General features: G+C 42.8%; 1 protein-coding gene across 1 annotated transcript in view; it reads right to left on the reverse strand.

Annotated features, from left to right (window-relative positions):
* Positions 1–25371, reverse strand: part of IL1RAPL2 (interleukin 1 receptor accessory protein like 2) — a gene marked incomplete at its 5' end in the record, with an annotated part of 1483925 nt that overhangs the window by 100078 nt on the left and 1358476 nt on the right. The window contains one exon of the mRNA XM_078686325.1: positions 5092–5235. Within this exon, the coding sequence (XP_078542451.1) occupies positions 5092–5235 (144 nt within the window). The remainder of the gene's footprint in view (positions 1–5091; positions 5236–25371) is intronic.

Consider the following 25371-nt stretch of genomic DNA (forward strand, 5'->3'; position numbering starts at 1 on the left):
AGGCATTGGGATACTGTTATTAGTATACATTGCCACGGTTCCTTCTGCAGATTTCGTGGGTTGTCCCCTCCTAGTATACCCTTTTCCCCCCACAAAAATATGAAAATATTTCTGTAGATTTTCACATATTTTTTGCGGGCATGGGGCTGTCTCAAGTGACAGGTGCAGGGTCAAGGCTGTCTCTACGATGAGCCACGGGTCAGATCCCTCTTCTGGTCTGGGTAAGTAAAAACTGAATTTTTCACATTCTACTGCATTCTCTGGCCTAACACTCCAGCTTATTAAAATGCTTTCGGAGCACTGACAGTCTTCAAAAACTCACACTAATTTACTGGTGTGATCGTCGGCGACACTGAGTTGGTGTTGAATGCTCTCTGGTTGGCGGGAGGGAGGAGTAGAATGGTTACACTGCTCTCTCCTGGGATGGGGGGTGGTCAGGGTATGTAGTTCTTCTGCGGCTGGGGCAGTGGGTGGCTCCACTGCTCTCTCCTGGGAGGGGCATGTGGGATGGCTTCTACTGAGCTCTCATGGGGGGCTTGGGTAGAGTGAAAAGGCTTCCACTGCAGGGCTGGTACTGCCCCAATTGAAGAACTCAAGTTAGTCTAGTGATCGGGTGCATTGGACTCACCTGTAGTATCCTGAAGGTGCTGCCAGGGGAATCGTGGTCAAACCCAGTGTGGTGGACCAGTCTGCAGACATTGCGGAGGTCATGGACGGGGCAGATAGGGGGCAGGGCACAAGGATCCTGCACAAGCTGTGATGTTATGAGTGAGATGTCACAAAAAGGGTAGGTAGAACTGATGTAAGTTTTGGGTTTCCTTCTGCTTTTCCTTCAGCAGCGTAGCTAGGTGGGGCGGTCCGCCCCAGGCGGCACTATTTTGGGGACGGGGCTGTCTAGCCCTGGACCGTGTCTTGTATGTGCATGTAACTTGCATGATCGAGGTAACTATTAGCGGCGATACTACGTGTCTATCGGACCTCTTTCAGGTCCTCGCCGTCCTTTTTCCCCCAGCACTCCACCAGGGGGGCGGCAATCTGAAGGATAGCCCCGGGCGCCACAAGCTCTAGCTACGCCCCTGTCCTTTATAATTTATTTGGGACACTGTACCCAAATAAATTATAAAGGCCGCCGCACGGGCCAGTGCCACGCAGCTGCCGCCCTCAACATAGTGCCGCCTGGGGCGGACCGCCCCCCTCGCCCCCCCCTAGCTACGCCGGTGTTAAGAAAATATATCTAAAAAAACGCTGTTTGAAAAGAACTCTTTGGTGATGATTCATCGGCATTTTCTTACTTACTAATCTACTAATCTAAGGCATCATGGTGTAAACGAATGCCAACATTTTTCACTAATGGAAACGCAGTAACTCTACTGAACCTGCAATAAAATGAGGAAGTGTGGATACTTGAAATAAATTTAAATAGACGGTCGTAGATGGGTGCAAAGTTAATCATATAAGGGGGCATTTAGAAAATGAAACACATTCTCACACAAAAGAAACAGAATTTGAGGGCAGACTGGCATTTGAAGGACAAATACGTTAGCATTTTCCCCTGACTTCTTTTAGGAACCAATAACTTGTTACCTAGTATAGTCATAAATGTTTTTTTAAAAAACTTTATTTATCTCATTCCGCAAGATAGTAAATGGTTTGTTTATGTACATGCAAACTGATTAAAGGGCAGAGGACCAGCTCCTTATGGTTGCTACTGACGGATGTATGACGTTACAACGCATGCTTTTACCACGCATGCTGTTACAACGCAGTTTTTACAATGCATACCATTACAACGCATAGGGCTTTGGGGTGCTGGATAGTGAATAGTTTAATTTACTATTCCAACTCCAGTCCCCGTGGACACTGGGGAAGGTGTGGATAGTAAATTAAATCTATTCCCTATCCTAGAGCGCCCCCCAGCGCAATGCGTTGTAATGGTTTTCGTTGTAAAACCTGCGTTGTAATAGCACTGCGTGGTAAAAGTTGCGTTGTAAAGGATGTTTCCCCTACTGACGGGCTTTTGGAAGTTGGCCCCCATGGGCTGCGTTCAGGAAGCCCTGGCTTTGAAAGTTGGGACTAGGCCTTCGTGGCATTATCCCTGCTTTTAGAACCAAATCCAGGGTTTCAACTGTTTTAGAAATGATGCTAGTATTACTCAAGGAAAACAATGACAGAAATAGATTTCCTTGCATAATGATATGCTGAACACATAAACATGCACATGTTCCACCAGTGTAATGTCTGCATGCGTAAGTCCGATGCCTTTGGTGTAAGAAAAAACACAAGCATTTATGGTTGTATACTGCCTGCAAGAGATTTGTGAATACCACAAACTTGCTGCTTTCTGGGTGTTTACCTTGGTTTTACAAGTAGGCCACTCCGAAATGCCTACAAACATGTCCCTAGAAATGCATTTTCGTATGCAGAAATGTCACTGTCCTGGCAGAATTTCCGAATTTCCGAATTTAAAAAAAGCACTTGTGTCATGTGATAGTTGATCAGAGCTTGTCCTGGGAATCAGGTTTGGGAATCCACCCGCATAGGGATCTTGCTCATGTGCTTTTAGATAAGCAGTCAACATACTTGTTAAAAAGGGTCTTTTAATGTCAAATGGAAAAAGCCAAAAGTAATTTCGAGTTAAATAAAAGCATCCCTGTAAACCAACCAACACTGATAATCATGCCCTACATGGAACTGCAAAAAATGATATTATTTTACAGAGCAATCCAATAGCTTTTCAAAGTATTTACTTGGTTCACTGGATGTAGGATGCTGCCTTTGGACATCGAACGCACCAGGTTCCACTGCCTCCACAGCCTACAGGGTATGGCCTTTGGCCGAGTTTAGTGAGTTCTATGTACAGGACACTACTTTACGACATGATCGGTGTCCAGCCTACCTACCCTTACAACCTGCATGCAATTAATTGCCTTTCAGCCATACCCACTAGGCTCTGGACACACGACATGGTCAATGGCCACGCCCTACAATTAATCCCCATACCCCGTCTGTCACCAGAGCATAGGCTGTACCTGTGCCTAGTTGACTGTGGGTGTTGTGTACTAAATAGGCTGTGGAACAAAGGCATTACATGTGCCTGTGCCCTGTCCACCCGCTCCACACGACTCTCAGCAGTATCCATTGGGTTCTAAGCCTGGGAGTCAAGAAAGCCTGTGCCCTACACCCATTCACCTACTTTCACAGTTGTCCTTCACCCATGCACAACCGGCTACGATACAGGGTAATTCTATACCCCTCCTCTGCCCAAAGCTCATTGCGTTTGAACTTTAGATATGCCCAAAAGTTTTCCTATTGAGCATGACCACAGGGCAAAGCCTCTGGCCATGGCCAGCTGGCTCTGGGTTCAGGGCTAAGCTGTCGTCCTACAGGAGGCTGATGTGTAATCATTTGCAAAGTCTTCATGGACCGGAAATACAAACAATCACCATCAGTTTTATAATGCGTAGTTGAAAGCCTCATTTGTTCCCTAAACCTACATACCACCAGTCTCCATATGATTAATAACTCATAGAGGTAACACAAACTGACATCCCCACATATTCAAATATTCAAAAATGGATTTTCCAGGACCTCTGAGGAGTTCCCAGCCCTGCCTCTGATAGTTAGGCTTGGTACTACTGACAACACATGGCACACCCATAATTTCATTTTGCAACACTGGGATCACGGATGTTTTGTGACGCCCTTCACATCATGTAGTAGAGACTAGATCAAAATGTTCAACTAAGGTTAGTCAATTAGCTTTTAAGGTTCATCAATCGTGAACATGCAGGCATAAAACATTTTTTTCAGCCAAATGGTTGAGATTACATTTAGGTTTGAATCGGTAATTTGTGTGTGGGGGGGTTAACATAGCAAAAAAGTATCTGATAGATTGCTAAAATGTCACATTTTCTTTGCAGAGGAAACTGTTATGTGCACATGTTAAATTTGGATTTGGCTTAAATCCATCAAAGATTTATTTCTGTAGCTGATGCCGAAACTCTCATACCTTCGGATCTCTTTTATGAATCGCCACAAAAAAGAAGCAAGCATTGAGGAAAAGAGAAAACATTTTTCTGAAGCTAAGTGCCCATTCATCCATCAGTGCCAACGTTATGAACACATCTTAATTTGCTTTTCTCATGAAGTGAGAGATCTGACCAAACTGTGAGGTTCTGTATGAAAGAATTAATGTATGAGTATTTACATACTGCTACTGCTACCTAATGGGCGTCCAAACACTTGGGAATATTAACTAGGTTGGGTAACTGGGAACCCACATAGGCTATACACAAGTGCTTTTCAAGGGCTTTCCACACAGAAATATTTGGAAAGTATTGAAGGAACACCAGAAACTAAATGAACATCTGCTCTGCTATGACCCCAAAGAGGTTTTAAATTGAAGACAACTCCTTCATTAATATTTGCCACCGAAGGAGCTCATTCAATGTTAGCTCGTGCGATCTCCCCATGATGATACTACAGTGGCTGATTTTGAGTGCACTGTTATAGCCACACCCAAAATTATTGGGTTCGAGAATACTGAGAGACTATCGAACCTGTTTCAATGGGATGTGGAAATCAACTAGGACCAACCTCTGCAAGCTGCCTTGGCGAGAGGCAACTCATCCCTGCTGCAAACAGACCCCCACGCATGCAATGTTTCCCACAGCAGCCTGAAGCCTACGGTGATGCAAACCCCTAACACTCAATAGCCACACAGTGACCCAGTGATGCCCTTGACTCAAGTTTACCACCGACTTATTTGATCTGAAAAGTCCTAAAAATTGGGCAAACACTATGGGAAAGAAACCCAGTAATTTCAGGCCCCACAGCTTAGTCCCTAATTCCAGGGACTTAAACTCGTGATGGGTGGATTTAGGTAGGGTGGTACATACAAAAATCAGTAGTCCCATATTCTCCCGATTCATAGAGACAATAGCTGTTTTGCACATTTTAAAAATATCTTACAGCTTTAAAGAAATATGTCGTAGAAGGTACATATGCCAGACAAAATATAGATTTGATCTCATTTGTGTGACTGTCAATCCGATGATAACACTGAAATCTTGTAACGAACAGGTTACTTACCATTGGAAGATTCATCTCCACCAAAATGCCTTCTATAGAACAGCATCAACTCTATATTGTAGCACTTGTAGATTATCACAAGAAATGCAAACAAAAGGAAGATGGCTCCCAGTCCTCCAGCCAGCTCTATTTTATATAAGAGATCTATAATGTAAAAGAAAGAAAACAGTATCATTAATTCATATTCTTGTAACATGCAGCAAAACAGGCGCTTTAACAATCTAAGAGGGCTATGCAACATTCAGTCCCATAGATATGCACTAAATTGGCAACCCAGACATGTACAACATCTTTTAGGCAATAGGATGAGTTTTTGAGTTGTGCAGAGAGGCGCATTTGCTGATATTCAATTTAGAGAAAGGTCACTCTCGAAACATAAAGAAGCACCTTATTTTATAAATGAAAAATTCAAGGTGCCTTGCTTTGAGAATACAGTTTACTCGGAAAAGTTTCCTTCAGCTGTGTGACTGAGTTAGATACATTTGAGTCTTGGGAGCAATTTCATTAGATGGCATTTAATCCCTTTTAAATGCGCAGCAACACTTTCAATTGAGTGCCTCAAAAGGGGAATTAAGTGACATTTAACAAATTAGATTTCTAATTTAGTTAACTAATAACTTACGGCTCAAATAATACTGATTGACTATGCTGCTCTCATTACAAAGGAGAAACTACTTCCGGTACACTTGACTTCACACTGCACTCACATTTAGTGCACATGTATGCACCTCAACCTACTTTGACTGTAAAGCAAAGTATAAACATCACCTTTAGCCCATAGCGTTTTTCTAGGGAGAAACACGAAACAAATTAACTAAAGAAGCAAAATCTTAGTAACGCATAGATGCAAGTGGGGAGGTGCCAAGTTGCTAAGTGTTTCTTCTGTTGACTTCGTGAGGCCCCCTTCAAATCTTCACTAACTTAACAAACTTCTTGAATTATGTCATTTTGAAATTATAAGAATAAATCTACAAAACTAAGTGTGGAAAAATATCTGCAAAAATATCATTTTTGCAGGATAATTTATTAGCAAATAAAAATTTGGGTGAAAAAACTGTCCTTTTTCAAAAGTTTGGAATCTTTGTAAAGACCAGTTAAAATCTGCTGGCAAAATTACACATTTGCTCTTCACTAGTAACAAACCAAGGACCATTATGTTACAAATTAATTTTTAGAAACTGTATGCCAAGAACATACTGCGAGAGGATGCGGCCTTACGACTAGAGCGGTCGACCTCAATGGTGGGGATCCGGTTTGAGTCTCGGCAGGGACATGCAACATCCTGTTATTCCGGGCAAAGGACACAATCTCCCCGTGCCTAACAAAAAATGTATGTATCTGTCTGTAATGCAAACAATTCCAGAAAATATAGGGCATGATTACTATCTTAGAGAATGGGATAGTCTGTCACAAATGTGACAGATATCCCTTTCCGCTACATTACAATTCCAATATATCCTATCGAACTTGTAATACGGTGGACGGGATAAACGTATCCCATCCGCCAAGATTGTAATGAGGCCCAGAGTCATTGAGCTATCTTTCTAGCTGTAGAATTTTCTGCACAGGGGGCACCACTCATAAGTATTATGTGAAAACAGCAGAGTTGTGATGTCGTTTTGTATTATAGAGTAGAGATGTCAAAACAAAAACGTAAGGATTGAATTAAAACCATTTTTTTGCAGGCTTTCAAACATTTCAAGCTTTGAGTTCTCCCAGCTCATGTATCAAATATTTCAAGCTTTTAGTTCTCACGGCCAATGTTAGAAGAACCTATCAAAAATAATTGTGACTTGTTTTTCAATTTGTGCCTTATACAACACTTCTGTAATGTCTAAGCACTGCACAGTGGCACTTTAGCAGACAGCCAAATTAATGGTAACCCGTTTATTGACCTCAAAGATTTTAGGCTCAGTCTGCTATTCCAGGATTCACATATGTGCCCTTCACGCTACTACAGGTATCAAATGCAAGTTTTTACATTCTACTCCATCTTGCCAGCTTATTGGGAAAACACAAAAAGGGTCTGTGTATCTGTGTTCAGTCAGTGGCGTAGCAAGATCAGGTGGTACCCAGTGCAGAAAATTTGTTGTCACCCCCGGCTTGACAAAAATGGCAAAAATATGTGTTTAAAACACATATTTTTGCAATTTTGTCACCCCCTTCAGTGATGACACCCGGGGCGGCCCTAACCCACCGCACCCCCCTTCCTACGCCCCTGTATTCAGCATCTTGAAAATGTAATTTAATGTGCTTTGCTGTTGTGGTCATATAGTAAGCCATGAATGCATGCTACTAGTTCTGTCTATAACCCTTTCCATGCTGAGGACGGCCCCTGGCCGTCCCACGTGACAGTGGGCGTATGCGGAAGACGGCCCGGGCCATCCAAACCCCGCCCACTGATTAAATTGCCCGCACCGTGGTGGAATTCGCGCTGCGGTCAACGGGTTAAAGTGCGAAAACACACAAACAATATGTGTGCATGCCTGTTTACACGAGTTTTACAACCATGAACACAAAAAAAGCAAAAACAGGTATACATTTTGATAATCATAAAAGGGAATTAGCAAACAATCAGAGATTATTAACTAACACAATTAATGATTGACTGAGCAAGAATTAATGAGGAGTGAGATGATAAGAACAACCCTAATATAGAGTGATTCGCGGCACGTGTAAATAAGGATAATTATTACATGTGCCCACTGGATGTAGTAGGAAACAGTATATATACATTCAAGTGTTCCCACATGGTACAAACATGGCAAAAATGATAGAATGGCAATGGTATAGGTCAAAGAGTAAAGGGAGAGGGGGGACTAGTGAGGTCGGTCAAGGAAACAAATGCAATAATGCATGTGGGTAATATAAAGCTACAAAGAGAGGCACATTAAATGCTGATGGTGTTATCGCTGTACTTTTAACCTTGTGTCTCACAAGCACTAATGTGCATGTCTGTACAGGTTACATGTACATTTAGTTATTATAACTGAGTCCTGACATTATTTCTCTTTTTCTTGTCATTTCTGTCTAAATACAGATCAATTTCTGAATTTATTTGGTACAGCGATTAATGTCTCCCTGCCTCCTCCTTTTATAACTTTTATGTGCATGCTTGCTTTAATTTGTCCTCGAGCAATACCTGTTGAGACACTGTAGCTTGCTAAACATATTCATTAACCAGGTCTCAGCTGGGTCTATGGGTAGCCTCCTGTTGTTCATTTTTGTTTACAAGAGTTAGCACATTATAGCCAGCCCATTGGCTTTGCCCTCACCAACACCAGACTTGTAACCAGTTCGCAGGGATGCAATGGTATTTCTATCCCCACCGTTCCTCATCCAGTGGCACCATGGAGAGCAGAGGCACTATGGGATCAAAACATTCATGAGGAAGGGGTGGTGGGGTCACAAAGCTTTGGTTGGTGAATTCATAATGGGTTAAGAAGCTTCGTGGGTGGAGAGAGCAGGGATATATTTCTGAGCACCAGTGTATCCTGGCTCTCACCCTCATCAGGGGCGTAATGCAGGACCCCGCAACCCCCCAGAGGGTTGGTCCCCCGAGCTGCAGGGGGCCCCCTCAGCACAATACTCAGGCCCAAGAGCTCCGAATTAAATCAAGAGTGGTGGCCCCTCCATGTATGTGGCAGGGGGGCTCCCTCAACTTTCTTTACGCCACTGACCCTCATCTGTGCTTCAGTGATTGATGCAAGCAGTGATAGGTATCGCTGGTATGATGTCATGCCAAGGTCTTTCCTTTAAAGGTTTTCTAAATCTGCTGACATTCTTAGACCATTTCATATATATATCTATACATTCTCAGAATAGATATGTATATGGTCTGCTCAGGACATTTATGAAAGGACATTCATTTTTCTCCTAAAATTGCACCAGAGATTCCAAAGTAATCGGATTCCAGGGTCCCAAAATCTTTTGAACCTCATTATGTAAGTACATTCCAAGTTATTTTCGAATAATACACACAAGGGTACAGTCAGTATCTTGAACTTGTCTGTATATGACCATTTCCTTTACCTTCTACCAGTCTTGGTTCCAGTAATTTCTATTCACTCACCGTACTGTTGCTGTAAGGATTCTTATATGGGATAATAATAATAATAATAGTTCATTTGACCTTGTCTGTATATGACCTTGTCTGTATATGACCATTTCCTTTACCTTCTACCAGTCTTGGTTCCAGTAATTTCTATTCACTCACCGTACTGTTGCTGTAAGGATTCTTATATGGGATAATAATAATAATAATAGTTCATTTGTAGAGCGCCTGCCTACCCCAAAAGGTGTGTTCCTGTGCTAGAAGCACATCGACAAGAGTGATGGAGACTGCTGGGCTCAAGTTAGTGTTTGTAAAGCCTAGTTTTCAATCCTTTACGAAAGGCTGATTCAGATTACTCCATGCGTAGCCAGAAAGGAAGCGTGTTCCAATTCTTGGCCGCTGGGTAGCCAAAGGATCGAGCGCCCATCCTAGTTTTCCTTAACCTGGAGATATTAAGTAGGTGTGCTCCTGTCGATGTGAGCTGGTGGCTAGAGTTGTGTGGGGTGATAAAATTGTGCAGGTAGCTGGGGCCTTTTCCCGGTACGCTCTTATGACAGAAACACATGGCTTTGAACAGTATTCTTTTCTCGATAGGCAGCCAATGGAGGGAATTGAGAGCTTTTGTCATTGAAGCATGACTCGGTAGATTAAGCACAAGGCGTGCCGCTGCTTTTTGAATACGATGAAGGCGAGTCATGCAGTTTTTTGGTATATAGAACATTCCCGTAATCAAGTTGCAAAGTCACCAGAGTGTGGACTAAGGTTTTCGTTGCTGATACAGAAAGGATGTCTAGATTTTTTTTTAGCATCTTCAGAGTGCTAAAGCATCTCCCTGCCACCTTTCTATTATGGGACTCAAACGAGAGTTTAGAATTGAGCCACACTCCTCGGTTTTTTACCTCTGTTTTGGGCTCAGGCATTGGGCCCAGTATTTGAGGCCTCCAGCTTGTATCCCAAATGGAGGGGGGTTTCCCGACAATCATGACCTCTGTCTTGCTACCATTCAACTTGAGGCAGTTATTCGACATCCAGGAGGCCAGATCATTGAGACAGGAAGAAAACTGTAGTGCTGACTCGCCTGAGTCTTGTGCCAAGCTCATCACAAGCTGTGTGTCATCAGCATACAACACCATGGAGATCTTGTAATTGTCCATAATCTTAGCCAATGGACCAATATACAGATTGGAAAGGGTGGGGCTCAGATTGGATCCCTGTGGGACCCCTTGCAGGGTTTTAGAACAATGGGGGTGTTGTGCTATTTGGAAACTACGATCTTCCAGAAAGGACTGCATCCATTTCAGAGCTACCCCATCCAGACGGCACACTCGTAGGCATTGAATTATGAGATACAGTGTCGAAGGTGGCACTTAGGTCCAACAGGACCAGGGCCACCGTCTAACCGGCGTCCACCCTTCTCCGTAAGGTTTCTGTGTGAAAAGAAGAGCGGATTTGGTACAGAAGGATGCTCTAAAGCCTGACTGTGTCGGATGTGGAAGGCTGTGTGTGTGTGTGATATGTTCCACTAATTGTTTATTCACAACCTTTTAAGCGAGTTTAGATATGTAGGGGAGCAAGGAGATGGGGTACAGGTTATCTAGGAGCTCGGGGTTTGGCTGAGGGCTTTTTCTTTAGAGGTATAAAAATCGTATGTTTCCATGCCAGCCGGACCTCTCCATTTTGAAAGAGGTGTCAATTAGTTGCTGTATTTTAGGTACTGTCAATTCAAGGCCCTCCTTGATTCTGTTCAGTGCTGCTAGATCCTCAGTGGAGCCACATTTGATTTGTAGAGCCATTTCCTTGAGCACCAGTGTAAAGAGGGTGAAAAACTCGCTCAAGGGTGGCAAGCTCGGCCCAGTACCTTCTTCTTTAGGTTCAGTAAGGCAGTTGCAGGCTTCCTCAGGGAAGGAGTTGTATATAGTGGTAACTTTTTGAAGGAAGAAGTCTGAAATTACATTCAATCGCTCTTCAGAGCCGTTTGGTGTTATGAGTGTTCTCTACAGAGACTAGAGTTCTTTCAGCGTAGCGCAATATTCCTCAGAGGAATTTTCTGCCATGTCAATTCTCTCTTTATAGTACATAGAGCGCCTCTTTTTGAGGAGAGAGTGGTATTTGTTCTGTGCTGTTTTATAGGTTTCTTTGGATTCTTTGGAGAAAATTATTCTCCATTTTCGTTTTAGGCGTTTACATCCCTGTTTGGCATTTCTCAGCTCTTCGTTAAACCAGGGCGCTGATTTTGACTATCTCTTGGGAGTGTTTGTGGTCCAGGGTGCGGCTTCATCAAGTGCTTCTGTTATCCACTTGTCTATTGAGGTGTTAGCTCGATTGATGTTGCTATGTAATAGAGGTGGAGTTATCAGAGGTGCTTTAGAGAAGCTTTTGTGGTTGAACTTGGACCAATTCCTACGTGGGTGGGTGATATCAGCGTTTTTCATAGAGTGTTGTTTAGGTAGGGCTATATGGAATTCTATGAGGTGATGATCGGACCAAGGGACAGGGCTAGGTTGTTCCACCACCAGACCCAAGTGGTTTGAGAAGATGGGGTCTAGTGGATGGCCTGTGCGGTGTGTAGGTGCCACAGATGTAAAATTTAAGTTCAAGTTGTATGCTGGCAAGTTCTTTACGCAGAGTGTGTGCCTCATTTTGAGGTGATTGTCTATGTGGAGATATAGACCACCCAAGACCATAAAGTTGGTGTATTTAAGAGCTAGTTGGGTTGCCATTTCCGTAAGATCGATTGTGAAATCATTGAGTGGCTCGGGTGGGCGATAGATTAGGAGATCATTCCATGCAGTCTCATTCGCTCTCCTTAAGCTAAAAGAAGCTGGCTCTGAGCTACTTATTTGTGCTTTTTCGAGCATGCAGTTGAGGGATAGGTGGACATTATAGCCATTCCTCCTCCACACAGGGTACGGTCTTGTCTGAGCATACCATAGTTATTAGGGAGTGCCTCTAGTATGTCGGGGGCAGACTCTTCACTGAGCCAGGTTTCTGTGAGGAACATGGCATCAGGCAGGTGGTCAGTGAGATAATCATGAATTTCAGTTTTATGTTTGACCAGAGATATGCAATTAATGAGGGTGAGTTTCACATGAACTTGCTGAGGTGAAGTATTGCATGGTTTGAGAGTGAAAGGGCAGTTGGAACAGCGTGTAGTCCCTTCTACAGCCTGTAATTAGTGGAAGCAGGCTTCATCCAGAGGCTGCTCCAGTGTCCGCAAGACATTGCCTGAGTATCGTAGGGGTTGGGCAGGTTTCAAACGGGCATAGTGAGTGGTCTTTGGCCCCGGACGTCCGCGGACAGGCGCAGACGGGCTTGCCTTTGGGGTGCCAGTGGCGCACCTGCTGCACGCGACCACTGCACGTCCGCTCACACATGCCACTTAAGTAGAGTGGCTGTGTCAGCTGGTCACGGACCGGGGATCGTGCAGGAACAACAGAGCAGGTGAGGTTATGAGTTTTAAAAGCAACCAAACTGTTCAATTTTAAAATGCCTGAGCACAGTAGCAGCGGTTTTAAAAAGGCGGCATCAGCGCAAATTACACCAAAATAAATAGAGTAACAGCATTTAATAGAAAGTACAAAATGCGTCTAAAACAGGTTAAAAGAGCGAGATGGTTTCTTACACTCACTGCTTACGGCTCTTCAATTTCCCATTGCAGACTCACAATGGCATTCATAAAATCAAAACCAAGGTTTGCAGGCAGTGCATTCAGAGGAAGAGGAACATCTCCTCTTCTCTCATCACGCTGGTGACAAACCACCTGCCTTGCTGTGATGTAGCCACATACATTTAGAGCGCTCACAGTGCCAAGGACATAGTGCTAGGAGCTCTCTTAATGTATATGAATAAATCACTGCACGCTTCATTACCTTTATTGCAAAACCCCACTCCAAGATGGCTGCCATTTATCCATTAATTGCATGTAGTGCTCATCGACAGGTACGTCAACATAGGCAGCCCTGTTACAAGCAGCCACTCACTCTCCTTGGAAGCATACTTCAGAATCAGAGCATACGCTTGGTGATGCACAGTGTCCATGCCAGTCCATGCATTCCGTCATCATTGCTCACTCCTCTGCATCAGCAATGCGCCATGGTGGACTGGCATAGAAGAATGAGATGTGTAGCAGCAGCAGCAGCACATTCTTCTACTTTCCCTTATGAATTGGCAGTTCATCATATCTTCGCTCCCAGCCCCTCCTCACCTCTTCTATGCCCCTGTACATTTTACATTTACATCTAGACTGCCGGATAGTAAAACATATTGTATAGCCTGTGAAGGAGTGCATTCGCAGATATGGCCCAGTGCCAGCATAAAATGTGCTTTTTCCTCATCTGTGTGGTTTGTGAATAACCATTGTGTTCAGCGAAATTTTTTGACCTAACATTCTGTTATTCAGTGAATAACAGTGTAGAAATCAAGGTCATGTTTGATTTCGTTTTTATAGATTGTTTTGGTGTCATGTGTTACGTTGAAAGATGTTGAATTAAACCATTACTATACCGTCTGCAAGTTCTCTTATGTTTCCAATACATGAATTACCCTTGAATAATTTAATACATATTAAGAGAAAAAGGAGGCACCAATTTATAAACACCCAACACGCTTTTATACCATGATGTGTTCATTTGTCTGAACAGCAGAGCAAGATGCAGTCTAAAACCTCTGCTAGTCACCCCAAACGAATGGCAAATCGCTGTCTAAAATGAAAACGTTTTAGGAGTTGCATTCAAACGAAAATATTAAATACATTGAATAATGTAATACACCTACGGTTGCTTTCAATACCATAATGAATCACAATACAATAGAACCAAAACTGCACTAGATTAAAACCCATAGTCAAAAGTTGCAGCGCTTTCTCCACAAAAACGGTCCACTCCTCCTGCCTCATTTCTTTGAACGAAACCGCAAACTGGCAAACAATAGTCGTTTAAAATTATGCTATAGAATTTGGCTAGTGGTGTAGTTGTTAAGTTAACCTAGGTGCAGCAGTTTTAGTATTATTTTTTCTTTAAAAAAGTAGTGTCTGATTCACAGAAAATCCGTTAAGCTATGCCCAGGATTTTCACTCCTGCATGGGCTACTTTTTAAAATACATTTTAGAAATTCACAAAACTTTCTCTAGGCTACGAAGATTATGCAATGGCAGTATTTAATATAGATATTCAATATTACATTTTTTTTCTGTGCAACCAGCCCTCCTACAGCCAGGAAGTTTGAGATGTTCTGCTCCTCTTTCCAACATAGGAAAAGATTTACTCCTAGATGTGGCAGGAGTTTTTCACTATATTGTAACTTTTAAATGGAACTTACTATGCCTGTGTGAGGTACCGAAGCACTTGCCTACATGGGTAGCATACTGTGTAAGGCGTGTGAATGAAAGATTGTTGTATTTTTTTTAACCAACGTGGGAAGTCAGAACCACCAAGGTGCGGCAATTTTGGGATGAAGCACTTAGCAGTGTAATGGCTGAAAGATTTTAAGACGTGGGGATGCCATTTATTGTTTTTGGGAAGCTTGAAGCTTTGAACAACTCTGGGGGTCCCTTTATGGTATTGTCCATTCTGATACTTTTGGTGTGTTTATAGGCCTGAACAGGCAAGGCTTGGGGTGGAGATGGTCAGGAAATCTCCTGGGATAGACTTTCATATGAACATCTGTTGTACAAATTTATAAACATTGATCCAACACATATTTTCTTGCAAGCCTACAACAATACAAATACTCATCCATACCATTGTAAATACACATGTAAATCTTGTATTCACACACTCTTAATTATTCATGTTCACATTTATTGTTCAATTAGGTAATGTTTCCAGGGGTAGTTATATTTAGAAGATGTTATAAGCAAACTCCCCATTCTATCCTATGGGAACAGGTAGTCTTGCAATAGTGAAAAACGGATTTGGCAGTATTTCACTAACAGGACATGCCACATACACTAGGGCATATCCTACCTTTCACATACACAGCACCCTGCCCACAGGGGTACATTCGGCCTACCTTAGGGGTGACTAACATGTAAGAAAAGGGAAAGTTAGGGCCTGGCAAGCGGGTGCACTTGCCAGGTCGACATGGCAGTACCAGACTGCACACAGGCTCTGCAGTGGCAGGCCTGGGTTACATTACAGGCTGCTTATGTGGGTAGCACAATCAGTGCTGCAGCCAACTAGCAGCATTTGACTTACAGGCCCTGGACACACACTGTACTCGGGATTGACTAGTAAATCAAATATGCCAAACAGGAAATCACCAATCCATAACAATAATTTACAAAGGGGGCATTTGCACCGTGGCACTTAACAGCAGTGGCAAAGGGCCCAAAGCATCTAGACCAGCAAAAGGAAGTCCAACACAGCACAAACACAGGAGGCAAAGGCAGAAATACAGGGGAAACCCACACCAAGGATGCCAGCTCTAACACTACCATATTTAAGCTTGCAGCATATTTAATTCACAACATCATCCTTTATCTGATTGTTACTGTGAGATGTTAATAAGTGGTCCCAGTATGTAGTAAGTTACAACCTTCAGTGGTGAACTAAATGTGAGAATTTCAGTGGCCAGTGGTATTTGGCAGATTTGTTCCCTTAAGAAGGATGTATTCATAAATATAAAAGGTGTATGTTTGTGTTTGAGTAAGAGAACTGTCTGCATGTCTGGCTAACTACTCTTGTAGAGTCAAGTTTCCAGAGTGAGTATCTTGGTTATACAAATAAAAGAGAAATGGTACTTTAGACTCTGAGATGTCAGTGGTAAACACTAACCGGATGCAGCCTAGAGAATAGGCAGCACATGCCCAACATCCCATTGGCACAACAGTACCTACAGTGATATTGATAAGGAGGAAAAAAGAAGGAAGTGGCAGAGACTGTGCAATGAGGTAAGAGGCGTGAGAACTGGGATAGAGGAGATTGCCCAGGCAGAGGGATTGTGGAGAGGGGGTGCAAGACACTATAGAAAACTAAACAGAATAGGAGGGAACCAGAGTGAAACAATGGAAGGCACTTGTGATAGAGAAGTAAAGAATAAGTTACTTACCTACCTTTGATAATGTTCTTCGATTAAATTCATTCAGTAGTTCCTGAGCACTGGCAGGTGGCACGATTAGCCTCTGCTGTGTAAAATTTTCAGATTAGGCAAGAGCTGTAGGGTAATTTGACAATATTCGCATGGTTGTGTCTTTGTCTACAAAATTAAAAGATCAACCTCATCTTGAAATACCAACTATCCACCGATTTTGTGAGATTTACCCCTGCCGATTAGTATGTAATCATGAGATCGCATTACACAAGCGTGAAAGAGTTTCTGAATACAAGGTCATCATTTGTGAGCTCCTGCGGTAATAAATTCAGCCATTTCAGAGCAGATTTATTCCATAATCTTCTTCAGTTAATTACATTACATTGAACAGCAGCATTGTTGATCTAATCCTGAAGATGCAGGTGTGCTGCAGTATGCTGCTACTCAACCACGGTACACGATCAAGGATACAGATGATGATTGTCAGGGCCCACATAAAAGTTCAGTTCCCAGTAGGGAAAATGGGGATATATTCCTACTCCTAAAAAACCTACAGTAGACTCTGTTGGCCTCGCCAACTATTGCCCCAATCCCTCACTTTCCATTCTTCGCCAAGATTATTGAAAAAGCAGTCGATGTTTAACTCCAAGATCATAACAGTGATAACCTTCTCCTATGTGACTATCAGTTTGGCTTCTGCTCATGCTGCAGCACGGGGACAGCTACTGTGCACATCTTAGACTGTGCTCTCCGGATCACAGATGAAGATGACCCCTGCCTCCAGATATTGCAGGGTCCTCTCAACTGCTTTCAACATAGTTTAACATTTCACTATTGTACACATCCTGGAGTTTTGAAAGGAATGCACTGACAATGCAGTTCATTGGATCTCGGCATACCCGCAGGCAGATCACCATCAGACTACAAACTAAGAAGTGTACAAAAGAAAAAAACAAGCAGATCTTTTTCATCTATGCACCCGGAAGATGGACCAACATCCCCATATCCACCTTGACCAATTTTTAGGAAATGTAAGAAAGACATGAGGACTCACCTCTTGAACTAATACTAAATCACAATGAATTAAGAATCCATAACTCAGTACCCTCTCCTGTCACTCATTGGCTGTATGCTTGTCTTTGACCATGTGCAGCACTCCTTTGCCTTTTGCTAAGAATCACAATATACCCCAGTTAACCCCAATGAGTCTTGATGTATGTAGGTGGTTGAACCCTGATGTGGGCATATAGAAAGTAACTGTGAGATAAATATTATGCATTTATACAGCTAAAATTCAGAAATTGACCCCCTGAAGAAAGCACATTTTCATCATGTTAGTATAATTTTTATAGGATTATGGGCCAGATGTACGACGTGATTTTGCATGCGCAAACGGGTTTGCAAACCCGTTTGCGCATGCAAAATTACTGTTGGCCATGTACAATTACTAAATAGCGAGCCTCAATTTATTTGCGACTCGCTATTTGGGAATTGCAAGTCGCAATTAGGAAGGTATGATCCCTTCCTAATTGCACCCGCAATGCTATGTGTGATTGGTTTGACACATATTGTGGTCGCAAAACACTCCCAAATTACCACCCTCTTCAAGAGGGCGGTAATGCAGTTGCAATTTGGAAGGGGTCCGCAGGGGACCACTTCCACTTTCTGACTGTCTCTAAAAAGAATGTGTTAAGGGCAGGCAGTCGTCCCAGGGACCACTGCCTGCCCTTAAAAAACAAACGAAAACGTATCAATTTTTTTTAAAATTCATCCCGTTTTTCTTTAAGGAAAACAAAAAGCTGCTTTATTAGAAGGCAGTCCCAGATGTCGTGGTCTGCTAAGCCCAGCAGGCCACCATTGAATGGCTGGCATTTCCAATGGGCTTGAAAATTGCGAGATGCTCATTAATATTAATAAGCCCCGCAATTTGCAACTCCATTGGGAATTGCGAAACAATGTAATAACACAGCTGTAAATTTCGTTTAGCGCCTCGCAATTTGCGACTCGTTATGAGTCGCAAATTGCGAGGCGCTAAATGAAAGGCATGTACATCTGGCACTACATTTATTGGTGGAATCTACATCATACTGAATGACACCAAACCCATCTCATTGTAACTTAGAGATAGAGTAAGGGCAAAGTCTGCTAAAAGTGATCAAGCTAAAATAATCAATGCATACATGGCAGAGAAAGTGATGGAAATTCCTCCACACATATCATCTTACACAATTACATTGGCAGGCAATCGAAAAAACGGATTCATTTAAAGCACTTTGTATCTGCCACAAAGCTATATATAGGACCACTCCTTTGAATATAGGTTTAATCACTGATCATGTTCCAATGCTCAACCTGTGCTCAGCTGCAGCTTGAATGTCACCCCACCACAATTTGGCAAATTGAAATCTAGCAGACACTCCAATTCTCATGCAAAATTCTCTTCTTTCTCATCTACGAATAAGTGGTGATCATCTTACCTTTGGAAAGATGCCTGAAGATTCGTTTGTTTACTGCATGAATTCACAATGATAGCACAGTCTTAGCAAAGGATGCCAGTTTGGTGTTTTCACACTCCACAAAATGCCTTGACATAACATAACACGAGCACTGCTTCCACTGATACTCTGTGAGTCTTACAAATGCCAAAGGTTACTTCTACTCGTGACTGTTACTAATGATCATATTTGCATAGTGCACATTAACAGAGTAGAGTCAAAAGCTGAGTAAGGCGCTGGTCCGCATTGATGATTACATGCAGCTAATATTGCTGCTTTGCACAGACCTGTTTTAATTCGTTTTTAAACGTTTTAAACAATCTATAGCTTTGCTACGCTTCTAAATGGTGCTTAACCTCCTATCTGCCCCTCAGAGGCCGTTGACAAGGGTCGTGCAACGCGAAGTCCTGCATCGAGGATGCATTACGTACCAGCGCTTCTGATGAGGCTGTGAGGGCAAGTGAGGAAAGTCCAGGCAGCAAAGGCAATGAATTGGTCCTGCTCGCGCTTGCACCACACAGCAGGGGAAATGCATCATTTTTGCTTGGTCCACAGATTGGTTGGCAAAGCACCTTCAGACCCACTTACAAGGTTTCAGGACTGGGATGGCACCACTTGATAGGGTACGACTCACAGATCTCAGAGTCTAGATGCTGGGTTCAAGGTTGTTGGAAGCCTACTATGTCTCTGAGGCTTCTGATAAGGAAGACAGCAAACTAGCCCTTAGAGTCACTCTGTGGCAGTCCTTTCTGTAGCACCTGAGTCCTTCCTTCTGGCAGAGTTCACAGGTCAAGAAGTGCACTGAAGTAGGTGTCTGATGACCAATATTTATACCTGGTGCACATTTTGAAGTGGGAGAAGTTTCCAGAGGAACCCACACCCCATGCCCCCCCCCCCCAGAAGTGCTTGGAATTCCCTATTATCGCACACAGGCAACTTGGCAAAAATAGAAGGAGGAAGGAGACAAACAAAGTCTGACATGAATGGTACTTCCAAGGTACGCCGAGGTATCAAATGATATTGAAATTGATGCCTCACTTACTTTATCGTGACATGCTTCATCATAGGTGCACAACCCATCCTGGTAGGGTGGTACCACAAGTGCGGACTCAACCAAAAAGATGGGAGTTACTAGATAAATTCTTTCTGGATAAGCAGTGAAGCAGATAAAGGAAAAAAATCTAAAAATAACAAAAGGTATGCCTAAAGAATGTCTTTCTTTTTCAGGTAGTTGGGGCCCCCCTGCAAGATATTCTTATATGATCATTACTTTTTTAATTATTCTATTTCCTTACACATATATGCTTAATTTGTAAATGAATAAATACCAGGTCCCAACGTTTTGCTGAGAAGCCCGCGACCGGCATTATTGACGATCAGGGGGCTGAAAACCAAAGCATCGTAGTCTTGATTCTACACGATGCCTCTTTAGTCCACCACCAGACACTCCCTGTCTATTTATCTCCTACCAGAAGTTATTTTCCTCCCTGCTTTCATTCCTTATCACTGTTTTCGTCTTTCTTTCCCTTTCTCTTGTGTTTTGTGCCTTTGTTTTGTTCTGATGTCTTGTGAGGGAAAATATGTTCCAGCCCCCAAACATGAGTGCAAGAGGGCCCGACCTGCAAATCCCTGCTCAAATACAGCACTGGGTATGGTGAAGCAGGTTATGAATATTAAAGCCTACTTGAGGATCCTTTGAGAATCTAATAATCTTTAAAAAAAAAAAGTGCAACCAGGAGGACAAGTAGTTCACAATTTTTTTCTTCAAAATTGTGATTGAAAGCTGAAGCGCAGTATTTCCTAGAAAGTTCATAGCTATGGTTTTCTTGACTCTGCTAATGCGTTCCTCCAGTGTTCAAACTGCCCTCGGCACATGGATTGTAAGAATCATCAGATATTTGATGTTTTGTAGGTATATTTTTAAACGCTGCTTTCCTTCTACTGATTTGGAGAAACACTATGCTTCAAAGTGGTGTACGGCTTTGCATTTAGTTTCCTTTACATAACATCCAGTGGCTTTTGTTGCTGGCATATCTCACATTAAAGAAGCCATGTGTGACATACTAATACTTTAATCATGTTTCATTTTCTTTTTACAAGGGAATTAATTTCAGTTTCAGCTTTTCTTATGAGGGATTCATTAATTCAATGAGTGTTCCGTTACTGCTTAACCCACCCAGCGCCTATTTCTATTTAATAATTATGGCTGGAAATTTTTTTCAGCTTTAGGGTGCCATTTTTCTAACATGTTTATATCTTGTGTCTTGCACTTTATCTGAATAGGATGTAAGGAGTCAGATAGGTAGCCACTGTCAGCGAAATGTCTCCGGTTTGAGTGAAGTCCTACACTGCCTACAAAGCAGTGCTGGTCGACACTGATAAAGAGTGGTGGTGTGGGTGGAGCGGGCACGCAGGGGGGGGGGTCGGTTGTAGCACAGTGGGTGGTTTAATAATATAAAAACTCATCCTGGTGTTGCAGCCACCTCCCGCTCCTCTGCTACCAGTTCCTGGTCCCAACAGTCCCTGGGACAGCATCACAAACTCCCCATCCAATCCCTGCGCTGCTCTAAAAAATTAAACCAGCGTGGAGTTTGGCCTGAGTGGGCTGGATTAATTCTCGCTCAGGCATAGGGAGTCTGTACTGTTTCTCCAACCCAGCTGTGCAATAAAGCCCTTTTGCCCAGCAGTGTTGTTAGCCCCGTGTTGGGGCCAGGTGCTCAGGAGTCCGGGAGCAGGGAAGGGCCGGAAGGAGGACTACACCTCCCAGCATCCCTTGCGGTCCCTTCAGCTACCACCAACGCCGTCCCTTCTGCCAGCGCCGGGTGGTGCCTACAAAAGTCAACAGGGGCTCCCGCAGCACGAGACACGTGCGGGCGTGCCCGGGACAAGGGCGGGCCCGTCTGCGCTCGTCAGCGCCAAGAAGAGGCAGGGCTGGGCCACCCCTTTTATATTTGCTAAGTGCAAAGACTGTTGAGGCGAGTGCCATCATATCTGAAACGGGAAATCTGCCATAATATCCACCATGGGGAAACGCATAGGGACACTACCCCTCCGGCCTGTCACCACAAGTATAGATAGTATGTTGGAAAGGGCAGTAAATATAGTTGCCAACGAGATTGAATTAACTGAGAGGTGCCTATCCCTTGGAGGTGAGGCACCCCAGGCTGATTCTAAAATAGGGGTGGCCTCAATCAATTTAGTTGCCCCCTCTTTGCTTCGTAATGCGCAGGCCACTGCCCTGAGTACCCAATTGTGCTTAGGATTTAGTTCTAACAATGAGGGCCCCTCCAATGAGACTTGTAATGACGAAAGTACCGTTGCATCATTACTGAACATGGATCCACCTACATTTCCTGCAGCCTTAGGGGCCAAACGCAAAAGGAAGTTGGCTAAACCTATTTGTTCAAAGAGGAAACAACCACCTTGTGCTTGTTCATCTCGCACCGTCATGAGTTCACGGAAACAGACCTCTCTACTCACTCAGAACGTTGAGATTATAGAAACTATTCCAAATAAAGAACTGAGCTGATCCATTGGCACCCAGACTGATGTTGTACCCCCCTCTTTAACCTGCATCAGCCCTGGAGACACCTTAATTGATACTTTTGTGGACTCTGTTTTTTAACGTATTAAAGATAAGAACTTTACTGCCCTTTGGAAGTGACTAGACTGTTTGGAGACCCTGTCAAATAGATTAAATTCACAACTTAAAACTACTAAGTCTGCCATTGCTGAGGGGTTGGATTTTAATCTTTCAACTAATGGTGTACTTAATTGTACTCCACTGACCCCCGCACCAACACCCACTCCATCTACCAGGTTTTATGGCACTTGTAGTAAAGTTAAGGAATGTTTTTCATCAGAGCCCATTACTGTGCAAGAAGACTTTTCCAATGCTGGTGGTATTAGCAGCCTGCCCGTTACAGATCCACACATGCCCCCAGATCCTCGCAGTGCACCTAGGAGTATCCTAAAAAAGGCAAATTCAGAGTATAGTAAACCACATGCGGAGGTCCTAGACTCCGAGAGAACAGGAACCTCCAGGCTACCAGGGAGGTACTGAGTTTACCACCGGCAGCTTGCCCTTTTGTTTTGGTCTTGGCAGAGGTACCTCCCCTTAGGGAAAATCAAGTAGAGACATGGGACCTACTGCGCAACAAAAGCGATGACTAGCTAACAAAATAGATAGGGTTCAGGGTGTCAAACTTAAAAAATATTATCATGGTACGTAGAGTAGGCTGGGTAGGGCCGTCTCTAAAGAACATTGAGGGGGATTGTATTGTAATTAAATTCTGAAACCCGTCAATGGTAAGATCCTTATTGATGGTACAGGAGGTAAATTCCACCAATTTAACCCACAACTGGTCATCAACAAACCAACCTTGGGGTTAAAAAATAATGATGTTTCCCCCTAACCGTGCATAATAGGTTTTCACCAATTTCTGGCCTGGATAATCAGGACTGACTGGTATTAGATTACTCCTGCATTAAACGAGTACCCGCCTTGTGGGCATTTTACCCCAACTATGTTTGTTACTGACTCAAGCCTAAATATTTTAAGCTGAAATCTTGCCGGTCTGGCTTATAAAATAAACCTGCGAGACTGGGTAGAAATAGTCCAAAAGCAGGATATACTTTTGTTACAGGTAACATGGGATTTATAATTAGAAGAGTTTGAATGTTTTAATATAGTTGTCCCCATTCCTAAGGTAGGCCGCCCGTCTGGTGGACTTTCAATCTGGGTTACTATCTCCGCAGGAGGCAGTGTAAAGACACTTGATTAAAAAAAACATCAATTTTCAGGCTTTGATTTATACAAGGGGGGTTTCCATATGTTTAATTAATTTCTACAACAACGATTTCTGCACCACACCAAATATGAATTATATTAACTTGTTTAAATTGATCCTAACCCTACAAAATCATAAGGGCTTTGGCATCTTAGCTGGTATTTGTTTGGGGGGTGATTTTAACGTTAGGATTTTCAGTGAAAACAAACTAGTCACGGATTCCTTTACTAACGTGCCCCCATGTAATAGGGGGATAGAATTATTGGCTCACCAATGCAACCATAACTTACTCAATGTTATGGAAATTTCTGCAGTACTCCATAAAGGACAAGCATGTTGAGCCAACATATAGAGGTAGGGGCAGTGCTTCCACCATTAACTGCGTCTTTATGTCCTCTACCTTAGAAGACTGAGGTTATACCAACTGTTCAAGGTGATCATAATCCTATTAAAATAATATTGAGAATTACCCCTAAACCAACTTATGCTAAGGAGTGTGGGGCAAGGAACTTATCACCCTCTACTGATAACTTATCACCCTCTACTGATAACTTAAAATTAGTCTGGTGAAGCATAGATAATAATGCTTTGTTTCTTAATATGGTAAGAGAACACTCGCCACTTATTGACATCTGCCTGTCACTAAAAGATCATGATCCTGAGGTAATTGGTGCCTTTGTTCAACTCTGTGAGGGTATCAAACTTATGCTATCGAGGTCCATAGTGGATATACATTCTGGTCCAAGATGGTTTAATAGAGATTGCTCTTTAGCAAATAGAGAGCTTCGTGAGGCACTCTTGAAGAACCCTAGAGACCCGGATCTCATTAAATCTTTGAGGCAACAATATAAGGTAGTTACTTGGCTACGAAAAGATGAAATTACAAAAGAGTGTTGGGATAATCTTGCATGCACCGCTATTTCAAAGAACGGGAATGGCTTTTGAGCTGCAGTTAAAGATATGATGTCTATGGGACACTCACTGACCCCCATAAGATGTAACATAACTAGCGAGGCATGGGAAGCCTACTTTTCTAAGATTTATTTAGCCCTAACTCAAAATGAGGACCCTTACGAATATCAAACCGCCACTGGGATTCAGATATCTCTGTCAGAAGTGGAGGACGGTATTCAACATAGTCTGGGCAATAAAGCACCCGGTCCTGACGGGCTGCCAATTGGTCTCATTAAAAATAAACCCAAGTCTGGGTGCCCCTTTTATTAAATATTTTAAACTATTTAACTAACATTACAATTCCAAGCACATGGTCTACTAGTATCATTCTACCTATTTTTTAAAAGGGGGACAGATCCAATCCAAGCTGTTACAGACCGATCTCCCCGATCGACAATGCACTGAAAATTCTAGGGAGGATTCTGTACAACAAGATAAGGTTATGGGCTGAGGAAGACCATATTTTACAACCTTGCCAGTTAGGGTTTAGAAGCAAAATAGGCACAGTAGAACAGTGTCTAAACCTTAATTTGATTATTGGCAAATATACTATAGCCCAAAAATCTCCTATTTATTTGGCTCTTATGGATCTTACCTCAGCCTTTGACTACATTAACAGGTGGCAATTAGGGTCTATTCTTTTAAAATATGGCTCGGATGAGGTTTTAGTTAATGTTTTAGCTTATTTGCACAGGGACTTGAATGCCCTGGTGAGGATCAGTAAGGGCGGGGAGATATCAAAATACATTAAAATTGATAGAGGGGTCAGGCAGGGGTGTGCCCTGGCTCCCCTCCCCTTTATTTTATATATTAATGATTTACATAAATCACTGGCAATACTTACTAATGATGTTCCTAGAATTAATGGTAATACACTCCTCGCCCTACTGTATGTGGATGGCTCTGTCTTAATGGGCTGTAACCTAACGTCCTACTTGTTTTAGTATGGGGTTTTGTA

Source organism: Lissotriton helveticus, chromosome 4_1 (assembly GCF_964261635.1).
Source record: "Lissotriton helveticus chromosome 4_1, aLisHel1.1, whole genome shotgun sequence".
Taxonomy (NCBI): Eukaryota; Metazoa; Chordata; class Amphibia; order Caudata; family Salamandridae; genus Lissotriton; species Lissotriton helveticus.